Source organism: Diadema antillarum, unplaced genomic scaffold, assembly GCF_040938485.1.
Source record: "Diadema antillarum isolate AM-2024a unplaced genomic scaffold, OU_Dant_1.0 seq00000512_RagTag, whole genome shotgun sequence".
Taxonomy (NCBI): Eukaryota; Metazoa; Echinodermata; class Echinoidea; order Diadematoida; family Diadematidae; genus Diadema; species Diadema antillarum.
This window is the reverse complement of record NW_027271466.1, coordinates 3,366,572-3,379,500: the sequence shown is the minus strand read 5'-3', so window position 1 is coordinate 3,379,500 and position 12,929 is coordinate 3,366,572. Positions and strand designations below refer to the sequence as shown.

The 12,929-nt window shown below is 38.8% G+C and overlaps 1 protein-coding gene across 1 annotated transcript in view; it reads right to left on the bottom strand.

Annotated features, from left to right (window-relative positions):
* LOC139734149 (transient receptor potential cation channel subfamily A member 1-like) overlaps nt 1–12,929 on the bottom strand; it is a 52,770-nt gene that overhangs the window by 32,916 nt on the left and 6,925 nt on the right. The window contains exons 4-8 of the mRNA XM_071644954.1: nt 12,578–12,686; nt 10,930–11,075; nt 10,071–10,207; nt 9,631–9,679; nt 3,838–4,038 (exon numbers count right to left, since the gene is read on the bottom strand). Coding sequence (XP_071501055.1) covers nt 3,838–4,038; nt 9,631–9,679; nt 10,071–10,207; nt 10,930–11,075; nt 12,578–12,686 — 642 coding nt within the window. The remainder of the gene's footprint in view (nt 1–3,837; nt 4,039–9,630; nt 9,680–10,070; nt 10,208–10,929; nt 11,076–12,577; nt 12,687–12,929) is intronic.

Sequence of the window (12,929 nt, the reverse complement as noted above, 5' to 3'; positions counted from 1 at the left end):
TCGTCAAAGTTGAAATTCCGCGCGCGCGTCAATGGTGATATACAGTGCAACTATGCCAAAAAACTGCCAATTTTAAATCCGATTTTACTCGTCAGGATGGACGGTGACCCCCCATTTTCTTTACATATTTTGAAAGCTGATGAGTTGTACATGTCATTTAATGGGATGGCAATGATGGCAAAATGATTAAAAGATATCAAATTTCTTAATATAGTAAAAAAAGTAAATTTTCAAAATGACGTCATCAAATTTCAAGTTTATTCAAATGTATCTCATTAATCCTTTGTCAAATTTCACCTAAATTTCAGTATGTTGTAGCTTATTAAATGTTCTTTCAAACATAAAATTACACAAATTTAATTGGATGACAGCATCACCTCGTAAAAATGGATTGAAAGTAATCTTGTCAAATTTGACCAGTTTACGTGTTATCTCTATGGGAGTGCAGTTTTTCTGGAAATGAAATTTGACACGACTATATTTCTCGAGCAATAGCTCACTTACCCTTCGGTGAATTTCTCCCAGATTTTAATATGTTCTAGCTGAGGCTTTAGGCTACCGTAAGTGTGCCCTTCATTTTTTCATACGATGTCGGGATCACGTCAAAAATTATGGTTGAAATTCAAGCTTATTTTCGATGTATTGAGATATTTCTTTCTTTCTGCAACTTTCTTTGCAATAACTCAAGAGAAACAGCCTTTAGCACTTCCATATTTTGCACATGTTTAGTTCATGTCACGTAAATTATTTCATAAAATAACAACTACTTGAGCAGACACCATCTTCGGTATGTAAATTAGGGTCAAAGGTCATAAATGTTTCATCCTGTGTCTTGGTGAATACATGTCCTATCTTTCCCATATTTTGCACACGCAAAGACCATGTTCCATGAATCATTTCACAAAATAACCACTTTTTGCTCAGATGCCATCTTGTCTGTGCAAAGTGGGGGCAAAGGTCATATGTACATGTTTCTGTATCTTCGCTATGACGTGTTATCTCTATGGGAGAGAATTTTTCTAGATGTGAAAATTGACGTGATTGTCTTTATCGAGCCCTAGCTCACTTAACCTTCAGTGAATTTCTCCCAGATTTTAATATGTTGTAGCTGAGACTTTAGGTTATCGTTATGTGCCCTCCAGTTTTTCATACAACGTCGGCATCATGTAAAAAACTTGGTGGAAATGAAAGCTTATCTTCGATGTATTTTCATATTTCTTTCTTTCTGCAACTTTCTTTGCAATAACTCAAGAAAAACAGGCCCTATCACCCCCATCTTTGGCACACGTTTAGTTCATGTCACGTACGTTATTTCATAAAATAACAACTACTTGATCGGACACCATCTTGGGTATGTAAATTAGGGTCAAAGGTCATAAATGTTTCATCCTGTATCTTGGTGAATACCTGTCCTATCTTTCCCATATTTTGCACACGCAAAGACCATATTACAAGGATCATTTCACAAAATAACCACCTTTTGCTCAGATGCCATCTTGTCTGTGCAAAGTGGGGGCAAAGGTCATATGTACATGTTTCTGTATCTTCGCTATGACGTGTTATCTCTATGGGAGAGAATTTTTCTAGATGTGAAAATTGACGTGATTGTCTTTATCGAGCCCTAGCTCACTTAACCTTCAGTGAATTTCTCCCAGATTTTAATATGTTGTAGCTGAGACTTTGGGCTATCGTCATGTGCCCCCACTTTTTCATATGACGTCGGCATCACGTCAAAAAAACTTGGTGGAAATGAAAGCTTATCTTCGATGTATTTTCATATTTCTTTCTTTCTGCAACTTTCTTTGAATAACTCAAGAAAAAACAGGCCCTATCACCCCCATCTTTGGCACATGTGTAGTTCATGTCACGTACCTTATTTCATAAAATAACAACTATTTGATCTGACAACATCTTGGGTATGCAAATTAGGGTCAAAGGTCATACATTTTTTTATCTAGTATCTTGGTGAATACCTGTCCTATCTTTCCTATATTTTGCACACGTATGGACGATGTCGCAAGAATCATTTCAGAAAATAACCACTTTTTCCTTAGATGCCATCTTGGGAGTGTAAAGGTGGGTCAAAGGTCATGTGTATTTGTTGCAGTATCTTCGTTATCTAGTGTATACAGAATTTGGTACCAAAGATGGCAGATATGACTTCCTTTTCTAAATGAGAATCCAAACATCACACGGCCAATGTCTCTGAACACAGATGAAACCTGTCATGGTCATGCCTATTGCGATCAGGACTTGAATCATTGATTAAAAAAAAAATCGGATCACCTTAATTTGTCAGTGATGACAAATTACAATCTCTAGTTTTAGTTACTCCCGTGAGGTAGAAGAGAGAAGAGAGGATAGTCGCTTTGGTCCTCCACTGTTTCGCCTTCTCCTCCTCCTCCTCCTCCTCTTCCTCCTCCTCCTACTCCTCCTCCTCCTTCTCTTCCTCCACCTCTTTCTCATTTTGTTGTTTCTTCTAGTGATGCGTTTCTCCCCTTACCCCTGCCCATGCCTTTTACTCTAAATTGTACCTCATATTATTATGGCGTTTGTCGCTTGTGTAATTCTGACAAAAATCGTGCCACACGATCATTTTACATAAAGGTTTTACGTTTCTGTTGTGCGTTTGTGTTCTTTATGTACAAAACACTTTTTTTCCTCTTCCTTTTCCCATTTTTCTGTTTGTCTGCCTATCCCATTTTCTTTCTTACCGTTTGACTGTGGCTGTTAAAAAATAACTTTTTTGTTTAAATTTTCTTTGACACCATTACCAACGTTTAAGGTTCCTTTTACTACGGACAAGTAACTGATATAGCGACTCATTCGAGTAGGAACATGACTGTGTGTTCTGTCACCAAATCACACTGCAAATGTTTGGTGGGCCGCGAAAATTGCAAAATGAAGTTATAATGTAGCCGAAAATACAAATTTTCATATCTGTTCAAAGACTGAAAGTTCAAAAGTATAGTAGCTACAGCTGTCAGAGTTTCACATTCAATGTACGATACACTTGAATACGGTACGATCAAGGTAAAAATAATGATACCGAACAAGCTTCCATTGATCATGTGGACTTCACACAGAAGGTTCATGTATAAATTAGTCATATACTTGTACAGAGCCACAGATTTTCTTAAATAGAGTTTATAACTACACATGGTTTAATAATCAAGCAGAGACTATTTTCCAGCTTAATGCAGCTACTCTGAAGGTGCTATCACTCGCCAGATTTCGGATTACCGGGTTGTTGGGTTTTTACAGTGGATTTTAAAATTGAAACCTTTCGGTAGTCATGAAGAGCGGAATGCTGCCATGGTGTTTTGATTGAACTAATTGTTCCAAAATACGTAATTTCAGGTAACCCTTAATCACATGTAAACGGAATAGCCGATCTTCTCGAATCTGTCTTAATCTGGTGGCCGGCATTTCCTAATTTCACATAGCACGTTTTCGGAATTTGGTGGGATAAAATACATCCAATTATCATCATGGTATAGCGAAGCGCGTGGGAATTTGATTTTACGAATATCAAAAATGTTCCAGTTCCAGTTCAAGTTCAAATTTAGTTTGTTTTTCCACAATAGAAAAATATATAAATGTAAATCTCACTTCTTCCAGTGACAGAAACAGTTCATGTAAATTTGTACAGAGAAAACAATACTTGAAAAATAAAATACGGTAGTAATTCATTGCAATAGGTGCTGGGGTAACGAGAGTGAAATATTTATCAATGTGCACTGTGTGAAAAAAAAATGATCAGCCACTTGAAAAGGCCTTCGTAGTGACGGCTAACATCAATAATAATATGCCGTGTCTTTAAGGAACTGAACAAACCTTGAAAAATTCCCTCCCGAAGAAGTCGAGGTTGCCCCCGTGGAGCAGTGCCAGGTGCAAGACGTTACGTTTGTCGCAGTCCGTCTGCGTGAAGTCGGCATCACGCTTCAGTAGCGTGCGCACGGCCCTCCATGCCCCGCGCGCCGTAGCCAGCAGCAGGGGTGTTCGACACTGACGGTCCTTGGCGTCTATCTCGCTACCCTGTAAAGACAAGAAAACAATTATCTAAGCAAACTATAAACCAAAAAGAAATGTCGAGCAAACGAAGCATGTGACCTTCTTTATTATAAAGTCTGCCGCCCTATAGATATTACATTTCTCGATGTTACCATCGCTGTGTGTGTGTGTGTGTGTGTGGTGTTTGTGTGTGTGTGTTTATAGTTATTAGTGTGTTTACATGGCCGGCGGAATGTTTTCAAAAATGGGGGCCCACTTTCGGATTTCATGAGCTAATTAAAAAAAAAAAACGGTCTTCAGCTCATCTTGTGATGCCACTTCCGGGTCATTTCAGCTGACAAGCAAAAAAAAAAAAAAAAAAAAAAAAAAAATCTTCAGCGCAAAAACACTCACACTTCATGGTTTCCGGGGTAAAAAAGAGTGGGGGCCCAAAGTGGTGACACCCTGTGTATTCCTATGTATGGGGCAAAAAAAAAAGGGGGGGGGGAATGGCCCGAGCTCCTCCGGCCCTGTTTTAAGAGGTAGCTCACTGAGTGGAAGATATTTGTCAATGTTTGAGAACGTAGACATAGTAGAAAGGTTTTCGATTTCTTCAGGGTTTTTGAACAGTTGCAAAAATATTTTCATACAGTTTTCATCGTCGCAAATATAAATATCTTTTTCTGTCGCAAATATATTTTGAGCATGTTCACAATAAAATATACATTTCTTTTTTTCGGCAAGAAAAAAACAATATTGTTGGAAGAGTGAAAGCTGTTTCCGAAAAATTGATTGCAACTGTTAACAAACCCTGACCGAACTGTAGATTATCTTCTATACGGGGATCTTTTTATCACGTCTTCCTCCTTAGATACTACATTTCTTGATGTGACCATCGCTCTTTTTCCACATTCATTGGCATTAAGGGGTTGCAGGGGAGGCATGATGGATACGATGTTGACAGCTTGGACTGCTATAATGAGCTAAGTGAAGTGAAGGTGTGAATGACGGCTGCCATTCAAACATCACCTGGAATTTGTGCTCAGCATCAGGTGCCACAGTTGGCATGACCCATCAAAAGTGACATTCTCAATAGAAGAAGAATGGAGGAATATGAAGAGGAAGAGGAGGAGGAGGAGGAAAACGGCAAAGTAGAGATAGAAAGAGATAGAAATGAAAAATAAGGCAGAAGTAAAAGAAGTAGAAGCTTATTGGCGATGGAATATCTATTGCCATTTTGAAGGTCTCGAGATCAAAATGTAAGAAAACGATTGAAGACTTTACTGTTTAAATGAGTGAGTGAGATTGTGTTTGTGCTTGTGTGTGTGTGTGTGTGTGCGTGTGTGTATGTGCGTGTGTGTGTATGTATGTGTGTGTGTGTTTGTTTTTAAGTGTAACGAGCTTAGAAGGCACGCTTTTGTTTAGAGATGAGAAAGTCTGCATTTCGTGTGATCATGGTGATGGGCACATTTTCTTATGAATCGGATTGCGGGCGGTTACGCATTGCATGACATATCTACCTTCAACATCATCATCAAGAAACATGAAGATATTCTAAAATTAGGTGAGAAGGATTCATGAAGGTACCATATCAACGCCATAGCCAAATGACAGTACTGAAATGAACATCAACTTGACTTAACAATATTCATACAAGAACTATGTTCTTTTTAGTGAAATAAATCGCGAGTGACGATGGGATTTTTTCTTCCATTTTCTGAACGGTTTCACTACGATTCGGTCTAACAGTGAGGTACATTTTCATGTTCAGAAGTTTTGGATATCAGTTTTGGATATGTGTATGCGCAGTAACAAGTACGTCCTCCTCCCTGCCCCCCTTTTTTTATTGAAACTTTGTCACCTGACGAGGCTGATGGGAATTGTTAGAGTTCTAAAAAGAAGAACAATGCTACTTTGCACATAGTCATGTAGTCACAGATCATTCCTTTAACCATGTTTGTTTTTTCATCCTCTTACCATGTAAATCTCTCCTTGTTTGAGATGCAATCCTCCTCAACGCAATTGTATATATTTCCCAGCCGGGCATCCCGGCCTATGACGTTAGATCGAGTGGATACGAAGGAAATACTGTTTGGGAATTTGTCATGCGTGCCTTTCGCATTGATCTCAACTGTGTTCATATCAGCTAGGTATTTGTGCACCTGTAGGGGAAAATCTATGCAAACAGCGCCTCTCTCGTTCGTAAATGGAAGACCAGTGTCTACAAAAACCCTCGCCAAGAACTAGCAAGAGGAGGAAGATTCTCATTATTGTTAAAGAGTATGTTACAAGAGTGAATATGACTCTCTCGTAGATATATCCTGAGAGAGATAGAGACGGACAAAGAAAGGGGGGGGGGGATAAATCCTTGTATTTTTTTTTTGAGTTATTATTCATGCAATTGATTTCTTTGTAGGCATTATCCATCACGTCCGTTGCAATTGAAATTATTCCAATAAGATATGTATTTAAAAATTATACCGGGTTAATGTGATATTTTGTTGCGATATGTATCGCTATAAATGGTGAAATTGATAATGTATTAAAAGGAAGTCCAAGACTGAAAGTTACGATATGACTTTAGTATTTACTATTTTTTTCTAAGACTTTTTTTTTGTATTTGGCATTCAAGAACATTACAGTAACATTGTAAGACAAAGAAAAAGGCTTATACTGTCTTTACCAGGAAGCGTTCATTCTTATTCACATCCTTGTTGGCACGGCTGAGCATGTGCCATCACATACATTATCTGCGGTATTTTCCAAGAGCTGTCGAGTAAAGCCGTGCGTGATATACAGTCTATGATGTGTGTGTGTGTATACTTGTAGGTGACTATTTATTGCAACCGAGAAGTGCAGAATACAGAGGAGAATAGCCCTAACGAGATTTGCTGAGATGCTTAACATAAATGAAACATTCAATCTTGTTAGTGACAGTCTCGTTTCTTGGAGACACGCTAGGACAGCATGCTGCGTTTTGCAGGCGGAAGGGACATTCAAACGGATCTTGAAAAACGCAAGACATATTTCCTGTATAATTATGTTCCGACACTGAAGACGAGAGAGGTAATAGCCAATACCCTTCAAATTAGAAACAAACTGTGTTGACTATTTGTCACGTGTGAATTAAAAAGGAATCTCATGATTTTGCGAAGCCGAGCCAACGTGAGCAGAATCGAATTGAAAAGCTGTTTATAGAATGATAATTGCGTTGTATTGTTCATGCTGTTGTTGTTGTGCTATGAAATAAGACATGACTCAGAGAGAAGGTGAGAGAGCTTGATAAGACATGCAAGATGTGAGATCCCACAGGAAAACTTATTCTTGGGAGACATACTTACACCACATTTGTGTTTATTTTTCCAACCTGAATACCATGCGACAAAAACGCACAATATCTTTGTAGAATTTCAGTGCATCCATCCATTTGCAAAAGTTATAAAATCGTTTTGTTTTTTTGAGCTCTAACGATAAAGTTCAGAAGTCGACACTACTCATTACGAATGTGCGTACTTAAAGAGCCAAATGACAGATGAAAGTACTACAACTACTCTTGCGCTGGAAAGGTATCCATTATGTAACTGGAACTGGGTTAACGGCTAATTGATTGCTTTTGTCTCTTTTCGAACCACAGCTTTCGTTCGATGGGCTCTTCCGTCAGACATAGAAAAGGCAAAGTTGACGGGTTTCTTGTGTGTGTGTGTGTGTGTGTGTGTGTGTGTGTGGTCGTCGTCGTAGTTAAACACATTATGTCGTTGCTACAGATGCGTACGTCTGTAGAATTAGCTGCAAGCGTCTTTGTGAAATTATCATGTAAAAAAAGCATTCACGCACATACAGGCACTCCCTCACACAAACACACACATACTTAAACACACACACACACATACACACACACACACACACACACACACACACACACACGCACACACACACACACAAAGAAAAAAAAATCCCACAAATCCAATTTGCGAGAATGTCGAGTGTGGCAAGAAGTTATTAGATCAATTTGAGGTGCATGGCTAATCCGCTGTCGTCCAATTATGCAACCGGAGGAGAGTTTTAGTCGAGGAATGGGCGACATGTATACTATTCTAAAGGTGTTCTCTCTACATTAAGGAACATGGACACGTAAAGCAAATCCGCACGCAAGGGACATCACCGCAGCACCGCACTGTGCTAACCGCACTAAGTGCACTCGTCACGCACACCTCAATCAGTATGTTACACGTAGAAAAAGCATTAAGTGTGTAATGCAAATACCAAAAGAGAGACATGCATATTCCCGTTCAGTAATAATGGTAATCATGTTCATCTCCCTTCCCCCTTCTCCTCTCTCTCCTTCTCTCTGTTCTCCCCCCCCCCCCCTCTCTCTCTCTCTTTCCCCTCTTTCTGTTGAAAAACGCAGTGTAATGAAACTCTGAGAAAATGTATAACACAATATTTGAAATATTAGATGCTCTCGATATTTTTGAAAATTTCCATCGCAAAACGGGTTGTGATTCATATTAAACAATATTCAAAGTAAGTCCATCGTCAAATAGAGCATGATGAAACCGTTCTAGTGATACCTCACTTGTTACAAAGTAAGTAGGAGTGTTCTTGAAATTATAAACAAAAATTTTCCAGAAAAAACATCCCGCATTTTCTTATCATTATATTTGTCTTTAAACAGCTTTAATCGCAATTTTCTAAAATTGATAAGAACGGCGTTAACTCGCTTTACGATTGAAATATTCATTTTCATCTTGCACTGTTGAAGAGATGTTAGCATCACCCCTAAAAAAGCAATAATAACAGGCACAACAACCATGGCATTGAGGAGAGTATCACATTAAAAATGCTTGTGAAGATTAGGTGAGTTGAACAGTTGCTTGAGGACATTTTCTGCTCAAGCTTAGATGATTCGAACATCCACTTGCAGACGACAAATTGATAATGTGATAAAAGTGATGCTGTTTTTGGCTTCGCGGTCTTCTTGCTCTTTTATCAAATTGGTGTGCGTCTCTACACCCCTTTTGAATGTGATCATAATGCGCGAAACACGCCAAAATGCGACTGCCATGCGTGCGCTTGTGTAGGCGTGTGTGTGCGTATGTGTGTGAGTGTGAGTGTATGTGCGCGGGCGCACCCATGTGCATCTGTGTGTGATGAAATGAGCGAGGCCAGCAGCAGGGTACTAATTTGGATCTAGCTTTGATTTTCAAAGCATTTACGGAGGGTACAGAAAAATGCACTACACCCATTGAATCCGGTCTGCTATTACATCTACTATACTAATAGTGATAAAGAGGCATAGGACATTACATCATGGAATACGAAACTGCGAGAAGTTTTAAAGTTGTATGGAGGATAAAGGATTATTTGGTTCTTCTCCTTCCCCCTAATACTGACACAGTAGATTCTCTTGTTATATGGCCCTGTTTGCGTGTGTATGTGTACTCACGCAGACACTCATGGTGAACAGCGTGCGTGTTTTTGTGGCAAATACATCTCTTTCCGAATAGTGTATGATTAGGTTCCTTTAATAAGCTGTTTGACAAAGTGTATAGCACACTAAAATAGTTCAGTTAGTCCATTTGTCCTTTTGAACAAAGGAAATACGAAAAGGAAATCAAGAAAGGGTAACGAGCTTACCTCATTCAGTAGATATGATGCAACCTCGCTGTGGTCAAACATTGCAGCTCTGGAAATAATGAAACAAAAGTGATAATGCGTAAACACGGGCACTCAAAATGACAAACGCACACACACACACAAACACACACACACACACACACACACGCTCACTCCGACAATAAGTGATAATTGACAAGTTTGTTTTCACGTCCTTTGCAGGGACACGTGATATCTAAAGTAGATATAAACAAATTTCCATAAAGTGTTAAACAAAATTGCGTTAAATTGGAAATAACATCAGCAAAACTCGAAATTGTCTATGTTTAATTCCAATTCTGCTATCTTGTCATATTTCTCCTACATGTTTAATTGAACGTCTGCCTATATAGGGCTTTCATCAAATGGTAATACTAAGAATAATATAATCAATGAACGACGATTTCATCCATGAGGCTTACTTGTGCAACGGCGTCTGATTCTGGATGTCTTTTATCCTGAGTGACTTCCTGCTCTCGTCTTGAGAGGAAAACATGAGCTGTACCATGTCGAGAGCGCCTTGAGATGAGGCTAAATGGACCGGTGTCGATTTGTCAGCCTTATTGAAAGCAACAAAAATTTGGTCATTTTCTGGTGTTTATCCTTTTTTAGTAATCTGGGTGAATAAACATGTAGTTATCTCTTTTAATATCAGCAAAATTTGGAAGCCACATTCTTTCGGGATTTGTTAAAAATTTTGTAATCTTTTGATCAAAGAAATATGATTTTCTTCATGCACAGTCACTCTTTACAAATTACGATATCAGAATGGACGAGTATCCTCTTTTTTACCATGAAAGAATCAGAACTCGCCTGTGCTCTGTCAAAGTGTAATATTGTAAAGTTTGTTCCATACCTATTTTTTCAGGGGTTTTTTTGTGATCAATTGATGTGAAGATGAAGTTTTTCAGTCATTTATTTAATTTTCATTCGTAAAAAAAAAATGATCCTGTCAGCATCCTTCTTGCTTTAAATAAAAAAGTGAAATTTCTTCTTTGCGTTACAAGATTACCATAACAGGAATATTTTATTAGTATTATTATTATCATTATTATTACTATTATTATTATTATTATTATTATTATTATTATTATTATTATCATTATTATTATCATTTTCATCATTATTATTATCATCATTATTATCATTTTAGCACTGTATTCAGCCTTTGTGGGGATTTTGACATCATAGAATTTTTGCATTTTGATATTTAGACCTAATATTAAATGCAGGAGATGGCAAAGTTATAAGAATTTGGCCTCAAGGGTTTGTTGTGTGTACCTGCTGTTTGTCTATGCGCGCGCCGTATTGCAGACAGAGCTTGACGGCGGCGAAGTCCCCGCTGTTCACCGCCGAGTGGAGGGCGGAGTTCCCTTCTTTGTCGACCACAGTAAGAAGCTGCGATCTGTCCGTTCCATTTTTTCCACCTGCTGATATATGGAGTGCGGGAACCCATTAAAGGGAACAAACCACAGGTAACCTAGTCCTGATTAACGCGCTCCAGTTGGGACAAATGCATTATCATTCATTGAGCAATTATCATACGTTAGGCTTTTACCGGCCCTGATGGACAGAACATAATTATATGTGTCGAATAGACAATGAAGTAATGGATGTTTACTTGTTAATTTGCGCAAGTCATCTGCTGCTTCGTTAATTGTCATTACTCGCGAAAATCCATGACAGGGCCAGCGTGGTGGTACCAGGGTATTTTGACCGTAATTGCCATGTATAGCCATAGCAACAAAATTGTAATGAAGGCAAATTAACTTCAGCCAAATCCGTTCTGTTCAGTGGTTTGATTTTCCGTTTCATTAACGTCGATCACTAACGTTCGTTTGGTTTTAGTGGGAGTACTGGGTATCCAATAAGTTTTCAGGGTTAAATCCACTTAATGGACATGTAAAAGTGCAACCACCACTACCTCCGCAATTGTCATTCAAGCCTTGCAGCGTAGGTAAACAGAGCAAGATCAAACGAAGAACTAAAATGATAGAAGTTTCATTAAAATTAGTTTAAATCTATAGTAAAACTGTGATTTTTTTTGTTTGCTTTGATGAAAGAGGATAATCGGTAGCAAACCACAAGATGTAAATTTGATACAATAATGATGATGCCATAATAGCCTCATGAGTCCGTTGAAGTACACAACTCCTGAACGAAGTTCCTTGAAAGGGGTTAAACACATCCAAAAGAATAAGTTTTTTGCATCAAGTTATCTCATTGTAACCAAAAATTGCAACATGAAAGGGACAAAATCTATACAGCTGCTATAGCCATTCGACATAGGGCCTACAACTCAAATTTAAATTGCATTTTATTTGTAAAAGCTTCTGAAACAGCAGCGAGATGAAAGAGCTATTGTCCGTTATAATTCATAAAAAGCTTGCAATTGACGTTTGTATCCATTGAAGACATTGGGAATCTGAGATTTAAATGGATCTACAAACTTTGCTATTCTAAGGACTTTTTCATTGTCCCAAACTTGGTACAACTTATCACTGGAGTTCTCCTGTGGGGGGGGGGGGGGGGGGGGGGGGGGGGGGGAGGGGGAGCATCGCCCCTTGACCTCAGCATAAGAACTATTTCTGACACTCCACATCCTCCCCTCACCCCCCCCCCATCCTCCCCTCCACCTCCACACTCACTCATGGGCATGAGATTCCACACACTATACAGTATAATTATAAAAAAAACGATATGCAGTCTAAGTATGCAATGTGATGCACTGTTAATGGATTTGGACACATAGACAATAATGTACTAGCAAACAACTGACATATTTTGGGCGTCTAGCCACGTTTCCAATTGGTCTTCAAGGAATAGAATGCGTGCGAGCATTGCGTGAAGTGAAACACACTATAGGACTGGAATGTGAAACACACTGACAGATATAATCGATGATGAGGAATTGTTGCAATCGACTCACACTCTGCGAAAAGAAGATCCAGCACTTTGGCAGAGGCGTGCGTGGCTGCCGCGTGGATTGGATAGACGCCATTTTGATCCGGTCTCGATAAAGCCGGTTGGAATTCAAGCTGAAATGCGAAACACGAGCGTCAATCACTTAATGTCGCCAGATATGACAGTAGTACGTGTGTCTTGATAGTGACATGGTTCACTGAAGCCATTTCTTATTTGGCCCTGTTTTTGTTTAGGAGCTTAAACTTTCCGGTCACTTTATCTCATCATGCTTACCGAGTGAACTTAATTACGAATGTCTATCTGTTTTTGGTTGCGTTGCTACATTAAACACGTTACAAAACGGGGTGTGAAGAACG